Here is a 23,186-nt window from a genome sequence, read left to right as displayed (position 1 = left end):
GCCCTGGCATCTGGGGTTCCCTCAAGCAACAGCACCAACACTGAACAAGGGCTGAGCTTGATGGCAGTTCCCGGAGGGTGGCCTGGGGCAGGGGCTGGGCTGGGCTGAGGCTGGAAGCTGCTCCCATAGAACCCAGGGCTGGGCTGTCTCTACCTTCCTGCCATGACCTGATGCAGGAAGTGACAGCCTCACCCTGCTCTCGGTTTACACTGAGAGGGGCATTTGGTTCTGATGAATTAGTGTGTCTGAAAGAAGACAATCAGACTCTGAAGGGGCCCAGATGCCCCCCTGTCCAGGAACCATGAAGGAAGGGGCTGGGCGGCCTTGGTACACAGCACTCACGGCTCTGAGGAGAGGCAGGCGGCCAAACTGCAGCCGCGTGGTGCGGGGCACGGTGAGGCCAGGTCCAGTGTTGGGGTATGAAGGGCAACTGAGAGTTGTCCGGTCCCCCTGGGCTGGGGCTCCTGTCAGGTGAACACGGGCGCCCCGGCTGAGCCCCCCATCCTGCTTCTCGTCTCCGGTTTGGTGAAGCAGAGGAAGGGTTTACTGCTAGGAGAAGAGCCCGAAGGCTGGGAAGATGGCCTTCAAAGGGTGAGAGTCTTGAAGGCAAAAAAGCTGACAGGAACTGATTATGGGAGCTGGGGGCAAAGAAGAAACACAGCTCATAATTCTGGAGACCCCTGGGTGGAGACCACCCACAGGGCTGTGTTCTCCCAGCCCAAACCTAAGACGGGAACGAAGGCCCGAAGGCCGGCTTTCAGGAGCTGGAGTCAGCTGGTCCGGGGCTGGGGAGAGACATTAGGTGGGGGTCTAGGAGGACCGGGAAAAGGCCTCATGGATGATCCCAGGGGCAGATCCTGTGTCCTCTCAGGGTGCCGCTCAGGGCCCAGGTTCCCTGGGAAGGGGCTCGGAGGCACCAGCCATGGGGGGGAATGGATGAAAATGTCCAGAGGAAGAGAAGAGGGGGTGGGCGGGGGGGACACACACGACACACAGGAAGTCTAGATGCGGTTTCTCAGGCCCTTCCTGGGAACCTTTCTGGTTCAGTGGGACCTGCCAGCCTGCGGCATTAAAAGCACCCCCGGTGTCTCAACAGAACCACCTGGCCCCTGGCCCGCAAGGGGAGGTGTGACACCTGGACAAGTGGGAGGGGCGGTGCCTGCGCCCCCCGTCAGAGGAGCCACGCTGCCCTGGACCGAGGGTGCTGGCGCAGAGGCTGGCTGCTGCTCTTACACAGAGGAGCCTGAGTCAGCACCGGCTCCTTGCTGGCGGGTGGGAGAAGTTAGGGGCAAAGAGCCAAGCTGGCCCTGAAAGGGCAGCCTTGCCAAAGGAAGGTGTTCAGAAGTAGCCCGGTGCTATGGTCACGAGGGCCTTCCCTGCAGAGCGAGAGGGCTCCAGCCCAGGCCGGGGGCTGCGTCGGTTCCACTGCCACCTGCTGACCAGAGGAATACAGGAGGGAGGGAGGGTTTTGTTCAGCTGCTTCCTTTATTAGAAACAAGTGAGATGTACCAAGCAGAACAACAATGCATTTGGCATTTCTCCCCCTACCCCGGAAATGGATGCCCCTCCCACAGCCTGGAGAAAAGCCAAGACAGAAAGGTGAAGCTTCCCACTTCCCTGTTTCTGGATGCGGCGCCCTGCCGGCAGGCAGTCAATATTCTTGCACTGAATTGAGTGAAATTTTCCCCACAGCCTCCCTAGGGACGGTCTGTTTGCAGGCCTGCCGTCACCTTGCAGTAGTAAACCACAGCCCTGGCTCTCCTCTGGTTCTGGGGCAGGCGGGCCAGGCCTCAAGAAGGCTGCCCCTGGGTGAGGAGGCACCGGCCAGAAATATGCTCCTGCCCACCCCCGCCTCCCCCGGCCTGGCACCACCCTCTCCCGGGCTGTAGCTCTGTGAAGCTATCCAGGCCTTTGGGTCATCTTTGGGCAAAGAATTCAAGACACCCACCCTGGGCTTCAGCAAGTATGTGACGGCAGTTAGAAGGGAGCTGCAGGCAAGGCCTGAAATTTTCCATAAATTTTCCATAAACCTAGGTGTTGAAGTGGCTTGGTGTGGGCTGGCCTTCAAACCAGACGTCCGCGTCTTCGGAAGTGGGCACGCGTTGGGGAAACGAGCCCTATGGAGTAGACCTCAGTCCAGAGCTGAGGCCTCCTTTCTCCCCAGCTCTCTCCTTACAGAGACAGGAGGCCGTGGGAATGTGCCATAGGGTCAGGGGTCAAATGCAGAGTCAATCCAAAGGCAGGAGTAAACATCTGGAACATGGAGTCCAAGAGCCCAGCGCTGGAGGCAGAGGGCAAGGGCCACACCCGGGAAGCCCACCAAGAGCAGCTGCCCAAGGCAGGTCCCCACGGATGAGTATGGAGGCCCCGGGGCCTTTCCCTCGTTGGGTTCAAGCCAGCCACGGGTCCACCATCCTGCAAGGCCCCAAACCCCAAGCACTGGTTCTCTCTGAGCTCTCTGACCTGAAGTCCTGGAAGGAGTTGAGTGAAGAACCCAGGGACTGTTTGGGCAAAAAGGAGACTAACAGCAGCCACCGAGCCGACTCCTGCAGACCTGGGCGGCGGCGCTGAAGGCGGCAGGGTCCCTACCAGAAGACAACGGCAGAGTCCAAGGAGCAGTCGCAGGGTTTTGGAGGGAGACATTGGGACCTCTCCAGGAAATCTGTTTCTTCCAGAGCAGGCACGGGCCTCACAGTTTCCATTCCATGACTTCAGTCACCAAGGCAAAGCTCACTCCCGGCGCTGTCGTGCACCTCAAATTTCAGAGGCAGCTCAGGCTGGGACCTGGCCCCGAGCTGACCAAGCCTGTGACAGGGAGCTTTTCCAAGTTCCAGGTCCTGCCCAAGGTAGGAGAGTTGGGCACTCTGTTCTCTGACATCCTTAGAAGCCTGCACAGGGCGGGCTGCTCTGGGCCTTGGGGTGCTGTGTGTCTGATGGCTGCGGGGCGAGCCCTGCCTCTCTGACTCCCGCCGTCCGTGGAATGCAGTGCACACCTTGCTAAGAACAGCAGCTTCTTTGGTCTGGGCATCTCGGAGTCAAGGAGTCAAAGGTCAGCCATGATCAGTGCCTGCAGTTTGCAGCACAGGGACGACAAGGAGAAGGGAGGCCCCTAGAGGCCTCTGATGAAAAGCCAATCAGCGGAGTTGCTGGCTCCAGCAGCCGTCTGCGGGAAGCTGGCAGCACCCCTGCGTGTGCAGGGGCAGCTCTGGGGACCCTGCAGAATCAGCCTCTGGCATATCTCACCAAAACCCACAGCCTGCAACACAGCCCTACGGGCCTGCGGGCTAAGGCTTCCTTCCCTCTACAAGTAGCTGAGAGGTGAAAGCAGCCAGGAAACCCCCCACCCCACACCATTTACCTCCTCCTAGAGCAAAAGTTACACACAAGCCTGGACATGGGTTGCTGCGGACAATTCACAGCCCAATCCTCCCCAAGCCACTTGGCTGAGCACAACTGAGGAATGCCTACACGACAGCCATGTGACCAGAGGCTCCATTATTTTGGGGGCCACCGGCAGCATCAGCAACCACCACCACCACCACAAAAATCCACAAAACATCATCAGTGAAAACCAGACTCAGACAACGACAACAGGAAATCATTTCTGTCGCCAAGTCCAGATCGGCGTCTAACCACCACTCCTTGCCGCTACTCGCAGGCTGTGTGTCTTGGAAAGGAGCATGAGAGATGGCTAATGGGTTGGAAGGCACAGGCCAAGGGCTGGTGGCTGGAGGTCTGGGTATCATCGGCCCCACGCCATCCTTGCCCAACCACCCTGGGGGCATCAGGGTCCTCCTGGCTCTTTGCTCTAAGATGAGCTAAGCAGGATTTGCACTGATGTGGTCTCCACAACGATCCAGATGCTACAAGGAGGTCAAAGGTCCCCTTCAAACTGCCAGTCACCCCAGGCAGTGGAAAAACATAATCTCACAGGGGACTTATCCCCGTAACATAAGGTTGGCAACAGCTGGCTAATGAGCCCTGATTTAAAAATCAGCTGGCAGGATGACTTCCTACAGGGAGCAGGCCAAGAGGATTGGAAGAGGGACTTGATTCATGAAACCCACTTCCACAGGTCATCCCCACTGCCCAGGTTCAGGATGCAGAAAAGGTGTGGCCCCTGCAGGAAAACCTCCGAGTTGCGTCAGCCCCAGCCAGGACTCCACCTGCCATTCTAAGAGAGCCGAGCTCTCCCCAAAGCTTGCATGGCCCTTCCACCCCACCCCGCCTTCTCGAAGCCAATATTCCAGCTGATTCAGAGGGGAACTGGATAATGTTCCCCACATCCTCTTTCTCCTGCTCCCCCAAGAAAAGTCAACGCCTGCTTTCAGAAGGAAACAATTCACTGTACCAATGTGTTTGTCTGGCACTGGCCTGAGATTCTAATTTTGAGGAATGATCTGGATTCAGTTTTTCATTAGAGACCAAACATCCTTGTACATTTGGAACATGAAAGATATTTAAAATATTTATATATATATATATAATATATATATACTTTTATTATTCACCCGTTAATTCCATAATATGCCAATCACAAGCTAGTTTTCAGCAGTTACATTCCCTTGATCACGGCTGCATAATGATGTGATTAATTGGAAAACAGGGAGACCAGAGACACGGCCAGAGGTGACATCACGCAGCCTATGCCATTGCAACACAATCATCAAGTTCAGTGGCGGTTTGTAAAGCCAGTTCAGTTCTGGTCCCTTTGCCAGGGATTCTCACGTTTGTGAAAATTGGACCAACAAGTGGTGGGGCTCCATTTCCTGGTTTGAATTCTCAGTGGCTTTATCCAGAATCTCACTGGCAACTGGTTACTGTAACACCAGCCCAACCTAGGAAAGCCAAGGGGGAGAGGCAGAGTTGAGGTGACAGCTGTCCAAAGCCTCTCCCACTCCCCCGCCCAGTCCTGCAGACCAATGACTGGTGGAGCCCGCAGAGCGCCACCATGCTGAGCGAGCAGGCCCACAGCGAGCCCGGGGCTCTCATCCAACCTCCTCTGATGCTTTACACATCAGATCTTTTAATGAAAGCAGCTGCGGCAGCCTGAGGAATACTGGGCACAAGGCTGCCCTCACCTGTCAGTCATCCCGTAAATGCCAGCTACCCCCATGGCCCTGAGCTGCCTTTTGGAGCTGGCGGAGGAGGAAGGGCCACACTGGGATAAGGGCAGCAGCCCAGCAGAGGAAAACCCCCTCAGGTCCTCAGACTCTCCCTTCCTGCCTGACCAGGGGCCCGCGACTCGCACAGTGTCCTGGGATGGTCCTGAAGCCCTGCCCCCAGTTGGATGAGGCAGCTCACCTGGTGGGAGGAGAGGCTGGAGACAACTTTCCTGCTTCTGCGTGGCTCTAGGGCCTATGCCCTCTGCCACCCTCACATCAGCTGCTGAAAGGAGAATACTGACCCTGCTAGTCTGGTCACCAGAGGGAGGGACTTTTCAAGGGCCCAGACTGATGCTGGATCCCAGACCCGAGGTCCTGGTTCCGTTGGAGACGCCAACTCCCTGACCCGCACAGGCCCAGCCGTGGGCCTGACTGCGAGGGAGCTCGGTGGGAGGCGGCACCTAGCACGTACGTACCTTCTCTGCCCCCATGCTGGGGCACTTCCAATTGTAAAGGTAATACTGTAGGTTGCCGTCCCCTATGCCAAACTTGAGCTTCTCCAGGAAGGTTTTGTTCTCCATGAGATCCAGTGCATTGAATACGTCAAACCCTTTCTGCATGGTGGCAGGGAGAGACAAGAACAGGTGAAGACAGGTGAAAGCTACCTCACCTTCCTGCCCTTTTCTATCATATCAAAACCATCCACAGGCGGCCAGGGGAGCAATCTTCCTTCAGAAGCTCCTGCTGCTTCCGTGTTACATCCAGACTCCGGCCAGCACCCCGCTCTCTGGTGGTGGTTCTTATGACGCTCTGAGCACCCTACCCGGCCTCTCCTCGGTGTGCGCTTGAGTACACACTTGTGTACTCAGTGTCCAGGCCACCGCTCCCGCTGTTCCTTGTTACACTTCCCGGAAACACTCTCGTAATTTCCACAGCCCTCTCTGGAGACCAAGCCCTGAACCTTTTCCTCTGAAAAGCTGACTCCCACGAGCCACTGGGCATTTGCACTGCTCCCTCACTCCCTGACGTTCCAACCCCGAGGCCTTTGTGCACCGAGGGATTTTACGACATTTGATATGCTGCTTTGAGGCTGCAACAGACACTTCCTAAATCTCACCAACTTGATCAGAAGCTCTCCCAGGGCAGCGACTGGCCTGTCATTGTTCAGCTGGCGCACAGTGGGCTGGGCCAGGCGCAGGCAGAACCCATGGGGCAGGACTGCCTGGAGACCTCTCCAGTGTAAGAGAAGCCCGGGCCCCTCCCCCCATGCTCTACTGTCAGCCGCTCCAATGACTCACCGCAACAGACACCAATCTCCCCATTCCCACACCGGGGAGGTCGTAAGGAGAACGCCTCTACTCCCCGAGCAGGCCTGGCTATTCAGGCTCCTTGGCAGTGCCTACCGTGAGAACAAAACTCACTGATATAAATCAGAAGGCGTTCAATGCCTTCACTTAGCGTGGACGCTCCTTGCTCCCTCCTAGTTTTGAGCTGCTGGCTGGAAAGTGCTAGGCTGGTGGAGCAGGAGGGGGAGGAGGCCTCAAAGCCCCCAGCCTGTGGGCAGCTACCTGCGAGCTGTGCGCACCACCGCCCCACTGCCCCTTCCCTCTGATCTGCTCCTCACCATTTTGGCGAGAACGAGGGCGTCGCTCATGAGGTCTAGAAGAGGGGTCTGGGTGTGAACGTTGTAGAAAGAATAAGCAGCCTTTAGACTCTTGTGGGTCGGGTGGTTCATGATGGTGGACGGAAGTGTATAAAAGCTCAGGAAATCGGTCACCTCACCGTTTGCATTCTGAAGGGAAGACAACAGAAGAAGGCAGTGTCACGCAGGCACAGGGTTCCTGCAACCTGGGAATAAAATGTTTTCTACTGCACTCCACCACCCTCAGGCAGCTCTGCTGCTCTAGATGAATGGGTGGAAACTGAAACAGGATATGCAGGGAGGAGAAAACACATGGCCGAGGGAACTTGAGGACAGAGCCGGGAGGAAAATCCAGGCCGGGCTATGGGCTGAACCTGCCATGATCCTTCCCCGCCTGTGGTGACAGGGCCTTCTCACGGCTCCCAGGACCCAGCGCACCCGGCCGGCGCCAGACCAAGCGGGGACAGCCAGGGAGTCGAAGGCTCACCTGACCGAGAGGGGCTCAGCTCTCTTTACTGTGAGTCACCAGTGGGGGTGGGGGAGGGGGAGAGGAAGGGCTCACCTTAGCCAACACAAGCTACAACTTCCTGTCTTTAGTGGGGACCAAGCACGGATGGTCAAGGAAGTCTAGGGTGCCAACACGCCCATCAATCGCTCTTCCGTCACCGAGGCTGGGGACGCCAGCCACTTAGGGAGGACGCCTCCCCGCCCACGGGGCAGAGGCCCAGAACACCCCTCCCCACTCACCTCCACCACAAAAGTGTCGATGATATTCTCCTGGGGGTAGAACCAGTGTTCCACCTCCTCTTGGCTCATGACTGGCGTGAGGTGAAACTGCTTCAGGTACTGGGTGAGGAGCTGGTGCACTACTGCAATGTCCTTTTTTTCCATTGGTCGCAGCCCAGCTGTCTTGGGAGTCTGGAAGAAAGAACCAGAGAGCATCAGATGTGCTGACCATGAGCACCTTGGCTCCCTCTCAAGTCCTACATGAACCAAAAACCACACACTGCTTCCCTTCCTACCCCGACCCTGAGTCTATCCACCCAGGCCCTCAAGAGAGACTCCTCAGTTATCCTAGGCAGCTCCCTCTCACCCACTGTCCACATCCACGCTGGCACAAGTCCTGCCCCTGCAGTGTCTTTGGCCCTTTCCCTCGTGGTTAAGGCTGCCATCCTTGACTAAGGCTGCGTCAATCTCTTATCCACATGGCCCAGGCCGGCTTCCTAAGAAAACACAGCCCGTCACACCCCTCCCTGTTCCAAACTCCCTAACACAGAACACAAGACCTTCCACCCTCGGGACCAGTGGCTGTTCCGGCTGTGATCTTCTGTCCCTCTAGCCCAGTGGCTCTCAACAGGAGCAATTTGTCCCCCAGGGGACATTTGACAATATTCAGAGACATTTTTGGTTGTCACAACTAGGGGGAGGGGCGCTATGGCATCTAGTGGGTAGAAGCCAGGGGTGCTGCTAAACATCCTACAACACACAGGACGGTCTCCACGATGAAGAGTTACCCAACCCAAAATGTCAGTGGTGCCATGATGGAGAAACCCTGACCACCCCATGGATGTGCTGGGGCAGGCCCAGCCCGGTGCTACTCCTGGGCCTCAGTAAAGCCTTTCTTGGCCCCTCTCCTCCGAGCCTCACAACCTTTTCCCACTGAACTGCAGCTCATCTCTTCCTACACCACGCTCTCTCTCCTACAGACTTAGAGCACTTCACAGACAGCCTCCCAGCCACAGGCACCATGGAACCCCGGGCCCAGCAGAGCCTACACTGGATGCCCGCCTTGCCTATCCACTTGGACACCACTACACCAGTACTGCCCCTGGCAGGACACTGCTACAAGTAAAATTCAGAAGAAAAGCACCGAACTCCCAGGATTTAATCTCATGCCAGAATCCCACCCCACAGCTGCTTCTCCTTAGAAAGTGCTTCAGTGGAATGAAGCCATGTGATACTCCAGAGTAAATACTGGGGCTGAGGGAACATTCCCAAAGGCTTAACACGCAAAGGTGGGGTCAGCCGAATCTGAAATCAGGGTAGAGTTAGTTTATATACATCAGTCACTGCCTGATACAACTGCTTCCTAATGCAGGAATTGCTTCTTTTTTTTTTAAGATTTTATATCATAGTTGATTAACAATGTTGTGTTAGTTTCAGGTGTACAGGAATTGCTTTTAAAACTGCAGTTCCAGGGGACTTCCCTGGTGGCGCAGTGGTTAAGAATCCGCCTGCCAATGCAGGGGACATAGGTTCGAGCCCTGGTCTGGGAAGATCCCACATACCACGGAGCAACTAAGCCCGTGCGCCACAACTACTGAGACCTTGCACCACAACTACTGAAGCCCGTGCACCTAGAGCCCATGCTCCGCAACAAGAGAAGCCACTGCAATGAGAAGCCCGCGCACTGCAACGAACAGTAGCCCCAGTTGGCCACAACTAAAGAAAGCCTGCGCACAGCAACGAAGACCCAACGCAGCCAAAAATAAATAAGTAAATAAATAAATTTAAAACTGCAGTTCCAGGACCTCTAGCTGCCATAATTCCTTGCTAATCCTGATGTCTCTAGGGAACACTTAGTGGCCTTGTTTCTACATGGTAGCTCCCAAAGTGACACCTCAAATCCTGGACTGAAAAAGCAGCCATGCTGGGGTTCTCACCCACAGGCGGGGAGATCCAAAGACGTTCTTCCAGCTGCTACACTTTAAGAATGCTCTCCAGTGGCCCAAGGGGACACTCATCGTGGCGCCCTAATCTGGTTTCCCGGGCAGTGCCTAACTATGCTGCAGCGGGCTCTCAAAGCGGGACACTAATGACCCCAATCCAGGGGTGGATCAGCCCAATCCCAGGGCGATTAATCCAGTTTGGTGGCTGATGAGTCCAGGCGGGCAGCCCTCTGATCAGCAGGCATCCAATAACTGTGCTGACACTGCCCGGAAGAGCTCTGAGGGAAGAGAAGGGATTTTAAGATCCATTAGGCTCCTGAAGACAGGCACAACAGGAGAACAAGGAGCGTCTGTCTCACTGGCAAACTAGGCAAACCGAGGCCCAGAGGAGAAAACCAGCTCACTGCAGGCTGCCTAGTCCTTCGGTGGCAAAATCTGGGCGGGAGGATTGGGACTGGAAATCTGGGCTCCCCTCACAAACTCAAGCCACCTCTCCTCCACCTGACTTGGCAGAGGGAGCAGCAGATGCTCTGTGGCTCATTTCCGCTGGGTCCTGGGACGTGCTGCGTACCAGTGAGTGGATTCATCTCTCCATTATGCGTCACTTAGGCTAAAATTACATGGAATAGGTGTTCTCTGAGTCTGCCAACAGATGGCACAGAAACTAGCCCAGATGCAGGCTCAGGAGAACAGAGAAAGTCCAACTAAAATAAAAACCTTGCTACAGGCAACAGAACGACAGGATGGAAAGGCTAGGAATCTGGAAACTACGAGTTGAGTTGCCTTTCTGGTAAGAGAGCCCCCTCTCCCCACCAGGCCCCGCTCCTTTCCTGCTGAGGGCGAGGCTCTCCTTGGCCTCCCTCCTGCCCCTGCCCAGGGCCCCGAAGCACCACTGGCCTCTGGCAGTCGGTAGAGCTTCATGGTGCGTTGCATGGTCATATTTCTGCTCAAGTGGGAGAACTTCACTTCAATCAGCTTCCGTGGGTTTAGGGACCGATGCCAGTACCTGTGGGGACACAAATGTCCTGGCCTCAGAGGACTATGGCAAGTCTCATTAAAAGGACAACGGCGGGACTTCCCTGGTGGTGCAGTGGTTAAGACTCTGCACTCCCAATGCAGGGGGCCGGGTTTGATCCCTGGTCAGGGAACTAGATCCCACATGCACGCCACAACTAATAGTTTGCATGCCGCAACTAAGGAGCCCACGTGCCGCAACTAAGAACCAGCACAACCAAATAAATAAATACTAAAAAAAAAAAAAAAAAAAAGACAATGGCACGGGGATCTCAAGATGGCCGGCAGGTGGCGTAAGAGACCCATCGGGCCCCACTTGAGCCAGTGGCGTCGCCCCAGATCTCCAACCTCCCCACAGTGAGTGCAGAGCGGCCACAGCGCTTCCCATATTTTCTTTGTCAAGTTCACAAGCCACTCCTCTGTAACAGTATTTGTCTGGAAACAGCGATCCCCACTCCTGGAATCAAGTCAATGGAAAAGACTTCTAGTTCTCTGAATGTTTAGCCTCTGCCTCCTCCTTTCCAGCATTTGTCTGGTGTTTTCACTTTTGAAGTTCTTAAGGCAGAGTATTCAATTGTTTCAAAGAACTTTCGAAGGCAGAGGTTGTGCTTGGTGCACACAGGGATCAGACATGCTCTCTTCGGCCCACATAAATTCAAAACAAAATTGGGCCAACCATTTAAAACTTTAGGACATTTACCATAAAAATCCAGACTTGGCCTCATCCTTAAAAACGAGAACAAAACCCCAGCAGACTGACCCCCACCATTTCCAAATGGAAGGAATCAGGGGGAGCTAAGAAAGCCTAACCCCTTTGGGCAGGGCACGCACTGTGCAGGCTGCTGTTCCTACAGCCTCCCCGTCACTCCCCTGTGTGCCCCACCTGGCTCCTGTGGGCACCACCACCCACCTTATCAGACACCAGAGCAGTGAGATGCTCTTGGGCACATGCTGAGGGGCAGAACTGTGACTCACGGTGACACAAGCTCCTCAACTAGAGCAGGCACGTCGCTAGGACCTTGCAAAGAAGAGATTTTTTACCTGCAGGTGCCAACAGGCTTTGGTAATACCACCCCGGCAGTGTAAACAGCTTGGAAGATGCCCTCCAGGTGCACCCGCCGGGTTATCTCACGGATCAGGACTGGAGCCACCCTCTTGGAACGTAGCTTCTTGTGGACACACAGGAAGTTGATCTCCACCATCTTCTTCTCTCTGAAGAGGGAGGAAAAAACTCAGGGACAAGGCTTTTAACAGGCAAGGTAATCCCGTCCAGCGCCCTGCAGGGACCGGGGCCCTCAGCACAGGCTCGTGTTCTGCCTCTGCCTGCACTCAGCAGTCGGGACTAGGACGCCCTCCCACCGCCCTGCTCTGCTGCACCAGGCAAGGGGCCCACTCTCTACAGACTCTACCTCCAAAGGTAAGTGGGACTCAAGCAAACTCCTTTATTTAAGGCACCACAGCATCTCCCTGGTGAAGCCCCAATAGTAGGCTGGCGGGGTCCCACCTTTAGCCGTCAAGAACCCCACAGAGTAAGTCAAGGGTTATTCTAGGATTTCAGGGGTTCTGACTCCCCCAAGAATCCACAGCCTCTAAGCCCAGAAGGCTGTGGTAGATGGCTCTGACGTTTCCAGGGAAAATGAAGAGCAGAGCTTGAAGGCCCCGTGACAATGTGGTTGTGAGTCACACCCGCCCACTTCTGAAGCGGCTTGAGTGTGTCGATGCGTGAGTGGCGCAAATGCAAACGCTGAACTGCTGGTCAGGGAGTGCACCGGCCCTCAGGGTGGACTCCTTCCAGCCCAGGTCACAGACAAGAGCACCAGCAACAATTCAGAGCCAGACAGATGGTTCCTATGATGAATTTCTATTCCCAAGACCCAAGTTCCCTCCCTTCGTGGGAACTTCCCTCTTTCTTCTACGGAAAGTATGTGCATGTTTCCCCCCCACCTTCCCAGACCAAGCAGGATGGTGGGGACGCGGGGGGTGGGAGCGGCGCTGGTGCTTACGTGTCATAGATATGGATGTTTGCCGGGATGGCGCTGATGAACCCAACCAGTTTCCGACTTGAGACCACTCGAACCCCACAGTGCCACTGGGGGAGCCAGCCAGGCGGCCGGAGAGCCCTAGAGGAGAGACGGGGGCTGTAGCCATGGTGCTGCTCGCCAGCGGGCTTGGGGGACTGTCTGGGCTCCACCGCTGAGTCTGGTTCTAAGCTCATGCTACCACCGCCCTGAGTAGGGGTGAACAGCTCAATTCTCCTAATTCTCTTTAGGGCCAAACCCTCCTGGACACCAATGGGATCGAGCTACAGCCCATTCTCTCTGCTCAGTCCACTTGGCCTACTTGCTCACCCAACCCAGGGCTGTCATAGTGAAGATTTCATACTGATCCAGTTTCTTTGTGCTCACTTACTCTGACAGCCTGAGCCGGAGCACCGGCCTCCTTGGCTTCGAGTCCAGTGGGTCCCATGGTCGGGAGCTGGCTGTGGAGCCTCTGGAGCTCTGCGCTCCACCTCCCCGCAAGCACCATCACCTCCTCTCTCTCTGCTTGGCCAGTCTTCCTTTCCCTCCCCTTTCAGGCAGGCCCCCTCCGTGCTGGCCTCATGCCTCTACCTTCCCGGATATTAAACGAGGCCCGGGAGGGTGGGTGGCCCAGCCAGGCAAGGTCATTTTCATACAACTGAGTGTGCTCAGGAAATGGACAGAAAACGACCTCTTTTCTTTTAAATCTTAGCAGGTCTCATCCCTCCCTCCCTTCTTACATAAAGTCACCATACAACAGATGATCTTTTCTTCTGGGTACCAATTCCATAAAGGAATCCCTCACCCAGTCATTCTGTCTTAAATAAGTTTTCGATTCTAAGCTCCACGAGAAGCAAGTCTCCTTCAGATGCAGAAACTCAAAAATCACATACTAATTTGTCATTAAAAGGATGGCTCTTAGCAGGGATGAAAAATCTGGTGCCCTGTCGTTGTTCTGCTCTATGCCTGGCTCTGGAACCTTAGTAAGGAAGCCCTTACAACTCACCACAGAAGAAATTCGGGGGAATAATCAAATCGGAACATGTTGTCATCATCTTCCACATAATTCTCATTCAGGAGGGTGTAGAGTTCTTTCAGCTGTAGAGAGATGAGGAGCTGCCTTAGAGGTATTCTGCCAGGGGTGGGGACGAACTCCAGTACCCTGGGGCTCCAAGCCTTTCAGGACAAGGCAAACTACCAAAAGCTATGTTTGATCTCACAAATCCTTTTCATGGCAGGGACTCCTGGAACAAGCGCCCTAGTGCTTAATAGGAAACTGAGCCACCAAGGGTAGAGTGGCAGACTTAAGTACATGAAAGGGCAGACCAAGAATGTCATCCAACTAACCAACCACTCCATCGTTAAGACAAGGAACTGAATAAATGGATGAAAAAGAAAAATGAAAGCATGAAGAAAAGGTATCTGCCTTGGGGAGCTGCAGGGGTTAACTCTCAACCTGCCAGAGAAGCCAAGAGCTATTTATGTGGAGTCGTGGGCAGGCCCCAGAGGCAACAGATGGGGGGTCTGCTCAGACCTGCTTTGCTCAGCTCTTAAGAGAGCCCTTGCGGAAGGCCTGAGTAGAAGCTGTCTCCATGTGACTGCAGGCCTCTTCGTGAAAGTGGCAACTGGTCCACACTCCTGGCCCACCCAGGCCTACTCACCACACCACGGTCCCCCAGGTCCAAGGCATCCCAGGTGAAGTCCTGGGGCAGGGTGTAGGGCTCCTGGCGGATGTTGTCTTTGTCAGGCTCCACGGGACCATGCGTGTTCACGACTTCCCCTGGAAGAAGAGCACAGCCATGAGCCTCACCCTTGGCCTCCTAGGGGAGGGAAGGGGCTCAGCGCAAAGACTGACCTCAGCAAATTCCTCCTGGCCCTAGGAGCCCTCCATCTGAAGAACACTCTGTTCTTGGCAACTGCAGACCATCTCTCCAGCTACCCTTGGCCCCTAGCTGAGGGCCAATTCATGGCCAAACTTAAGAACAATCAGTGGGATCCAAGGTGGTTGGTTTCTTGGACATTCTTTTAAATCTCCCTTGGGTTACTGAATGACAAACATTTATCTTGACTAGTTTGGCTTCCTGCCTCCTGGTTGGTGTAGAGTGCTGTCATGGCCCCGGCCCAGGCCCATCGACCTGGATGGATTTATAAGGAGTTGCAACAAGGCTGCTTTTGTGTCAACAGCAACGCCAACGTACTGGGCCTATTCCTGAGCTAGACAATGGCGTCCAGGCGCCAGGCTCACTCTGGGCCCTGCCAGCCTTGGCTTTGAACAACGTGGGCCAGTTAACTGCCGCTGCCAGCTCAGGCCTTCGGTGTTTACAGAGCCCTGTGAGCACCTTCAGGCTGAATCACTGAGTCTACACCACGCTGCTGGGAAGTTACCGTCTGACGGGACATCTCCACCCGGGACAGACACCCTTCCCCTGTGGAGTACGTAGGAAGTGCGGGGGGGTGCTGAGAAGACAGAGCCCTGATTCCCAACCCCAGCCAAATGAGACCTATCTGATAAACTCAGACAAATCAGCCACTTAATTTTGGCCCCTGGAATTATTTGGCCCTGGCAGATTCTACAATTCAGAGCTCATTCATGTTCACAACTTAGAAGAATGAAATGTTTTGTACATTTCATGTACATTTTGAAAAGAGTCTTTACAGGGGACCACTCAGTACACGGCTCCCAGCAAAAGGCTCTGTACATTCTAGACACTCAGTTCATGCTTTTATTGACATTCGGACTCCTGGCCCAAACACACCATTCTAACGTGTAACAGGAAGCTGTGGACCCTCCCAGTGATGGATCCGTGGGGCAGGTGTAGTGGAAATGGCTGCATCCAGCCATGAGCTGAGGACAACACCATCAGGACTGACCATCTAACTCTCGCCCGGCACATTTACTGAACACCAGTCAAACATCGTGTAACAGGACAGAGCTGGGAAAAGACAAGGTCCCTGGCCTCACAAGATGCACCATCTTCTGGGGAAATATTCAAGAAATGAGTCATTACCAACGTGCTAAGGGTCACAAATTGCAAAGTACAGGCAACAATGGGGACACAGCAGGGAAGAATCCAGCTAACTCTTATTTATAAGCTGCTCCCAAATAGGTTTCCTTGGGAGAGAGGTTATATATTTTTTCCCCTGGTTTAGAAATTGGCCTTTTGATTAATTCATAAAGCAGCCCTTGTGAATTGGTTTAATATAAGTCAATCCACTTTCAATTCCCTGCCACGTATAACTTTTTGAGCCTACCAAGCCAAGGACTGGACCCTTGGAAAGTACCAAGGATTTCTACTCTAGTCTTGTCTAGGTGCTGATCAGTTTTCCCATCTTGTTTTGAATTTATACCCTTTGCAAAAGACATTTTTATTTATCTATCTATCTATCTATGGCTGTGTTGGGTCTTCATTGCTGTACGCGAGCTTTCTCTAGTTGTGGCGAGCAGGGGCTACTCTTCGTTGCAGTGCGCGGGCTTCTCATTGCAGTGGCTTCTCTTGTTGCAGAGCACAGGCTCCAGGCGCGCGGGCTTCAGTAGTTGTGGCACACAGGCTCAGCAGTTGTGGCTCGCGGGCTCTAGAGCACAAGCTCAGCAGCTGTGGCGCACAGGCTTAGGTTGCTTCGCTGCATGTGGGATCTTCCCAGGCCAGGGTTCGAACCCATGTCCCCTGCATAGGCAGGCGGATTCTTAACCACTGAGCCACCAGGGAAGCCCTCCAAAAGACATCTTTAAACTTCAGAACCTTTTTATCAATTTTTTTTCCCTAAATGATTTCATGGACAAGATACTGGTGGTCTTTGCCACTATATGACAATAGTCTCAAGGCCAAATCATTTCATTTAGGCTGGTTACTAGGTCCTGCATGCACCAAGCATTTCCATTTGCGCCTTCACCATGTGTTCACAGAATCCTAGAATGCTCCAGCTCTGGGGCAGGAGCTGGCGAATGAAACGGACGCAGGTCCTCATCATCATGGGCACCAAAGGGACAAGCAAGCAGGCACCTGTCACTCAGTATAATGAGAGTCCACGACAATGAAGTATGGTAGGAGGGGGAGGAGGGGGAGGGGTCAGGAAAGACCTCTCAGAAGAATATCTAAAGATGTGATCTCAAGGATAATTAGGAATTAGGCAGGAGTGGACAGGGTGGGGCAGGGAGGGTGGGTACACTGAGGGAACAGCACAGTCAAGGCCTGGAGATGAAGGGGGGCAAGGAAGGAAACTAGGAGAGGAGGCTGAAGAGGAGAGCGGGGACCAATCGTGGAGGACCCTGCGAGCTACTACAGCAGCTGGACTTCATCCTCAAGGCTGTGGGACATCCTGAACGGGTCTTTAAGGGGGAAGGGAGGGAGGAGTGACATCCTGAGATTTGAATTTTACAAAGAGCACTCAATAAGTGCTTGTCAAGTGACATTACTGAGTGAACTTTTATACAATATTCAGTTGGTAAGTCTTAATCTATGTGTTGACAAACCAGCTCTCACAGGTTATCTCAAGGCTGTGTGCCATCTGCAAGACATAGCTGACAAAGCAGAGTTAGAGGGAACACTGAGAAAGCAGAAGCACTTCGAACAGACTCGCGGTCTGGGGTGCCAGCGAAGCTGAGAGCGGCCTAGGGCTCCTGCCTGCGCTGCTCGGTGGAGACCGGCCTGCCTGCCACCTTCTAATGGCTCCTGAGCGCCTCTGGCTGAGTTGGCGTGGGCTGCTCTGCAGAGCATGGCAGGAATGCAGCCAACTGTCTCTAGGCCACCATGAGCCAGCGAGCAGCTGAGGAGGACACTGGGAACTCTGAAAGAAAACCCTGGACTTTCAACGGGTTTCTTTCTGTACACTCTACCCCCAAATTCTCTCTCTGCCTGCGGACACCCGAGATCCAAAACTAAGCGCCACAGTGCACCTGTGAAGGACTTGGGAGAAAAGAACGTGAGATCTGGGAGACCTTAAGCCAAACGAGTAGGACAAGGGACAAAGTGGGGAAGCTCCTCTCTCAGGGCCTGGGGCAACCAAGTACGAGTCCGCCTTCTCCCTTTCTTCGGGAGAGTTACTTTTTAAACTAATCTAACAGCGGCCAGATTCCACCCCACTAAGGTCAGGCAAAGTAAAAGGATTCCTCACCCCCCCACTAGAGTAGGAAAAGGGGTGACTGAAAAAGGAGAAGGACATGGTCTGAAAAGGGAGATCAAAAGTTGATCTGGGAGCACAAAGAACTGTTACACAGCTGAAGACACTGGCTGTTTACAGGCCTTTCAATGGTGAACTTAGGATGATTTTTTTTTTTAATACATTTATTTATTTATTTGTGGCTGCGATGGGTCTTCGTTGCTACGTGCAGGCATTCTCCAGTTGCAGACAGCAGGGGTTACTCTTCGTTGCGGTGCACGGGCTTCTCATTGCGGTGGCTTCTCTTGCTGTGGAGCATGGGCTCTAGGCACACAGGCTTCAGTAGTTGTGGCACGCGGGCTCAGTAGTTGTGGCTCGTGGGCTCTGGAGCACAGGCTCAGTAGTTGTGGCGCACGGGCTTAGCTGCTCCGCGGCATGTGGGATCTTCCCGGACCAGGGCTTGAACCCGTGTCCCCTGCATTGGCAGGAGGACTCTTAACCACTGCGCCACCAGGGAAGTCCCAGATGATTTTAAACTTCTAAAGAATTCTAAGTCTTTTGAGTGGAATACAATCTAACTCTTGCCTCAAGTTGGGGAGTGCTGCAAACACAGTATACTTGATATGCTTGAGTCTCACAATTATTAGCCCCCATTTAAGTGGAAAAAATTAAAGCAAGAAGCTATAAATCACTCTACCCTAAGAACAGTCAGAAGCAGAACTGGGGTGACACCTCAGCCACGTGCACCAGCTGATGCCTATAATGTGGTACTTTCTATGGGCTGACTCACAGACACAAAGGAATCCTTTATTTGGACCTGACTGACCGTGGACCTGAAAGGCAGACTGGCCAGAAGCTCGGAGTGATCACTCTTCCACAGAGCCCCACACCACACTGCCCAGAAGGCATATCGAGAAGAAACAAAACAGCCTCATTCCACCTTCCCGAGGCCATCTAGGTCCCTGTGAGCAATAGTGTGGCTTTTTCACGAGCTGAGAGCAAAACAGGAGCACTGTCTACATACAGGTGGAGAAACTGAGGCAAACAACAAAGAGTAAATGAGCTTTGAGAAAGAAGCAGAAGAGAAGCAGAAGAGAAGCCCATTAATCCCAACTGGCCTCTTCACCAGGTTCCATGTCTATGAAGAATGGAGCAAAGTCACCCATTTGCAAATTCTTAATGAAAAATAAAATCAAACCAAAACCCCATCTGAAAACAGCCAAGATGCACAGCAGCCCCCCACCCCGGACTGCCTCTTCGTGCAATTCACTCAGAGGTGGAACGCGTGGCTCTTGATTCTTCCTGCTGCTTCGTGGGGGAGTGGTCACTGGGGCCCGTACTTGTAATACCCTAAGAATAGTATTACTGTGACCCAAAGCCTCGCTGGAGGGCTTAGCCAGCGGCCTGGGACCTGGCTGACCTGGGCAGCTCAACAGACCTGGTGGATGGATGAGGGCAGGGTTCTAGAACAGTGCCTGCTGCTGATTCACGACTCACAACCATCCAGACACTGCTTTGCTTTGCACCCTCTGGGGGGCACGTCTCAGCTTGCTTCTGGATTGTGACTAAGCTGTCTACAAACTGCATCTGCTCCAGAGCAGAGCTTTTCAAACTTTCAAAGGGGACACAAATCCCCTGCACGTTCTGATTCTGCAGGTCTGGGGCTTGAGATTCTGCATTTCTACAAGCTCTTAAGCAATGTCCATCCTGCTGGCCGGAGGAGCAAACTCTGGAGTAGACAACTCTCCTTGGGCACAGCTGCCCCTCTCCCCTCACCAGGCTTTCATTCTGCCCTCGCCCCCCTCCTCCCCACTAAACATAGTCAAATCTCACTGTGTCACTGGAGGGGAGCAGTAACATGGACAGCCTGAAGGTCACTCATGTTTGTTGTTAACACACGTTTTTTTCAACATACCTACTTTCCCAGTCACATAGAAAATAGGAACTGGGCTATCAATGGGTCCAGGAGCATGATGCAACCCACTGCAAAAACTTTGTCAATAACAGCCTCTGAAGTCAGCCGTCAAGGTGAGCTGTGACTCAGTCTCAGCAGGCATCTCTAACTCTGCTACAACCAGTCTCTTCTGGAATCCTTTTATTTTCTGCCTGCCCCACCCCTTTGAGAGTTCATCATAGCTTTTTAAAGAGGTGCCGACCAAACCTGCATATGGTATTCCAGGTGGAATTAAACTATCACTGTTTAGGCAAAATGTCAAATTATTTTGCATCTATTAAGCACGCACTGTCTGAGACAAGGGGAAGAGGCTGGGGACTGGCCCACTCCAGATTAAACACTTGCCCAGATAAACAAGTCTCTCCATAAAATCTATGTGGGAAGACAGGTCCATGAGCACACATCCCCACTCATCATGTGCCAATGCCCTGTTTTTCTCTGTAGATTTATACTGGATGATGATGGACTAAAAGGACCATTATTTGTTCTCAATATGTGTTACTGTGAAATGATAAGGTCCCTGAACAACAGTCTTTTCTGAACTGCACTGTAAAGACCATCCTCTAAAAACCACCACCAAGGAACAACAGAACTCTCTCGTCCTCCCTCACAAATCCAGCATAGAACCCTCAGCATGGCTAAGGCACATCCCTCGCCCTTGCCCTTGCCTTTGCCTTTGCCTTCGCCTGGGGAAGAAAGCAAATACATACCCAGTTTGGGGACGGGCTGCGTGTCCCAGAACTGGTAGCTTCGCTTGCTAGCCTCCTCCATGGTTTTTGCAGGTCCCTGACCTACTGAAAAAAGTTCAATGGCCTTCTGTATTTCCTGGATCCTCTCTGCTGGCAAAGAGTTCATCTGAACAAGACAAAGTTGGGGAGAGAAAAGGCCCATTATATTAATAAACACTTTTGATTCATTCAAGTCCAAGAGTTAAGGGGGTACAACTCAAAGAAGGGGTGTGGCTCCTCAGAGGTCAGCTGTTGTAGGACAAGTGGAGAAAGAGCGGTTGACGATGAGCAGTATGAGAGGGAGGTGCTTCCTACAGGGCTTCTCCTCTTCTTAGTCTTACGATGGTTGACGGCAAAACATGGCTCAGTGTAAAATTTCAAACAATGCGGAAATGTAAAAACACACAGAAGATAAAAAACCCAACGGTCCCATCCCTCAAATATAATCCTTGTCATCAACAGTCTTAAATTTGGGAGGTAGGGTGAGAAGAGGCAAATATAATTTCAGACTTTTTTGCATGCAAGTTCCAAACACACACACAATTTTCAAAAACTCAAATTGGATCGTACAGTATTATTTTACTGACTGTTCTTCTTTAAACACTATGTCTTAGAGACCGTTCCACGCAGTCACATGGACCTGCCCATTCCAACAACTGAATCCCCTGCGTGCACAGACTACAATATATCTGGCCAACCCCCTACCAATGGCATTTTGGTCTTCAGTTTTACAGACAATGCTGCAATGAACTTTCTTCTACATCTATTTTTGCTCACTGAATACGTATTTCTGCCGGATAAAGTTTAAGAAAGGAGGCTTGCTGGGTAAAAGGAGATGCACGTTTGAGATTATATATACTGTCAACTTACTCTCTAAAAAGAGAATATCAATTAACCCAGTGAACAGTGTATGGGAGCGTGTTTCTCAAGACCCTCATCATCAGATTTACCAAATCTTAATCTCTGCCAATCTAGGGGAAAAAAAAAATGTTGCTTTAATTTTCATTGCAAATTTAACCATCTTTTCATATAAAAACCTTTATTTTTTTCTTTGTGAATGGCCTACTCATTTCATTATCTTAAATTTACTGATTCATGTATTGCAAGTATTTGCCCAGTTTGTTGTTTACCTTTTGACTTTTACAGAGAAGTTTGAAATTTGTCACTTTTTCTTTTATGGCTTCTGGATCTTATGTCCAGCTTAAGATTATACAAATACCCATAACTTCTAATACTTTCACTTTCCTACATCTTTTTTTCATTTAAATTGTGAAGGAAAGGGAGAATATAAACCAACATATTTATATTGCTTATTCCTGGGAGGTAGAACTAGAAATGATTTTCATTTTCTTCTTCTTGCTATGTTTTTTTCTAAATTCTTTACGATGTATTCCAACACTCTCATAAAGAGAAAAACAGAACGGCTATATAAATGGTGTTTTGTTGAGATTTTCTAATTTCAAAGTGAACCATTTTGATACAGGTTTGAGTTCAAACCCCCCTGGAGTCATCCAAAAACCCACCCCCAGACAAACAAAGAAACAAACAAGAATCCCTAAAGCCAAAGCATGGGCTTGGGCTAGGATTCCTGACTGAAAGAGCTGGGTAAACCACCTCCTCTCGTCTTTAAAATGGGAAGACCCCCCCCATCTACCTTGTAGAGAAGTTGAAGGTTGGGGTTAATTTAAACGATGTGCCTGGCAAGAACCTAGCTGGCCAGCATGGTGGTCAATAATGGTAGTATTTTTTTTTCCACAGTGGGTTTGGTATTGAAAATATCAAAAAAATTACTTGAAGCCATATCTCAGTAAGGTAGGAGATTCAAGTTGGAGTATGACTTTCGAGGTATAAAGCAAGGGGTGGGTATACTGGAATGAGACTGGATTTCTTGTGAGGCTTGTAAACTGAGGCAATTCTAAAAGAATTATGGATATGCTTTGAGCTTCCTCCAGGGCCTACTTTGAAGAGGACAGCACTTACCTGAAATAAAAGGTTTTCTTTTTTTAATGTGGCTTTATTTAAGAAACAAAACAATCCTTACCCATACTTCTGGGTTTTGTGTCAGTGTGTCAGTCTCAGATGTAAGCTCTAGGCCAGTGGTTCTCAACTACGGAACTTAGAAATGGGCTCTGTGGGAGTCTCAGTTCTCATTACAATAACTATAGCATCAACAGAATGCTTTCAATACATAAAGGTCTGCCTTAATAGGAACAGGCCTTTCATTCTCATAGTGGTGGGCACTGAAGACAGAAGAGGCCGAGAACCACTGCTCTAGGCCACAGGGGCTGTCACAAGGGAATCACTCTATGGCACGTAGCACAACACCCCATGCAGGTACGCACCTATAAATTCTGAGGGGGCACCACGCTTGGGAGTCCATGTCTAACGTGCTGTGCCTTTTAAGGTAGGACAGCAGTTTCATCACCTAGGTCTAGGGCAGCAGAGGGCAGCAGAGGGATCCAACTCCTCCCTCTCGAAGTAATACCAGCGGAGACTGTCCATCTACACTGTTCCTATACATTTACCCCAACACCCTCTCATCTGAAAAAGCGACTCTGTCACCAGAAAACAGAGCCTCCTTGTTACCTTCACAGGCTGATCCTGGGCTGAATCTGTCTCACTGCCTTTCTCTTTCTTCTTTTTTTGTTTCTTTTTCTTCTTTTTGGCTCCAGTGTCATTGGCTGGACTCAAACCACTGTAAGACAAAGTAAATACTGATGCAGGGTTTTTAAAAAATCATCTGTTTTGAGCTACACTGACAAAGAGCTTTCTGTAGAGCCAGACCCTCCTTAATCAAGCCTGTTGGCTTCAGAAGCAGACCAGAGAATTCAGGCCCCAGAAGGGGCATTTGGAGGACACCAGCAGACACAGTTCTCCTCTCCACTCCCACCAGAGCCCAGGGAGGGAGCGATGTGCAAGGGATGGCCTATTTGTCTGAAAGGACCTTTTCTGTTCTTGT

At 52.0% G+C, this 23,186-nt stretch overlaps 1 protein-coding gene across 1 annotated transcript in view; it reads right to left on the bottom strand.

The window, feature by feature from the left end:
* Window positions 1-1,466: 1,466 nt before the first annotated feature.
* NMT1 (N-myristoyltransferase 1) overlaps window positions 1,467-23,186 on the bottom strand; it is a 32,971-nt gene continuing 11,251 nt past the window's right edge. The window contains exons 2-12 of the mRNA XM_082440982.1: window positions 22,814-22,922; window positions 20,210-20,354; window positions 14,110-14,228; window positions 13,455-13,546; window positions 12,434-12,550; window positions 11,472-11,642; window positions 10,314-10,422; window positions 7,495-7,665; window positions 6,730-6,897; window positions 5,582-5,719; window positions 1,467-4,838 (exon numbers count right to left, since the gene is read on the bottom strand). Coding sequence (XP_082297108.1) covers window positions 4,818-4,838; window positions 5,582-5,719; window positions 6,730-6,897; window positions 7,495-7,665; window positions 10,314-10,422; window positions 11,472-11,642; window positions 12,434-12,550; window positions 13,455-13,546; window positions 14,110-14,228; window positions 20,210-20,354; window positions 22,814-22,922 — 1,360 coding nt within the window. The 3' untranslated portion in view covers window positions 1,467-4,817. The remainder of the gene's footprint in view (window positions 4,839-5,581; window positions 5,720-6,729; window positions 6,898-7,494; window positions 7,666-10,313; window positions 10,423-11,471; window positions 11,643-12,433; window positions 12,551-13,454; window positions 13,547-14,109; window positions 14,229-20,209; window positions 20,355-22,813; window positions 22,923-23,186) is intronic.

This window comes from Balaenoptera physalus (genome assembly GCF_965194825.1).
Source record: "Balaenoptera physalus genome assembly, chromosome: 20".
Taxonomy (NCBI): Eukaryota; Metazoa; Chordata; class Mammalia; order Artiodactyla; family Balaenopteridae; genus Balaenoptera; species Balaenoptera physalus.
The sequence above is the reverse complement of the archived record's forward strand: the minus strand, read 5'-3'. Positions and strand labels throughout refer to the sequence as shown.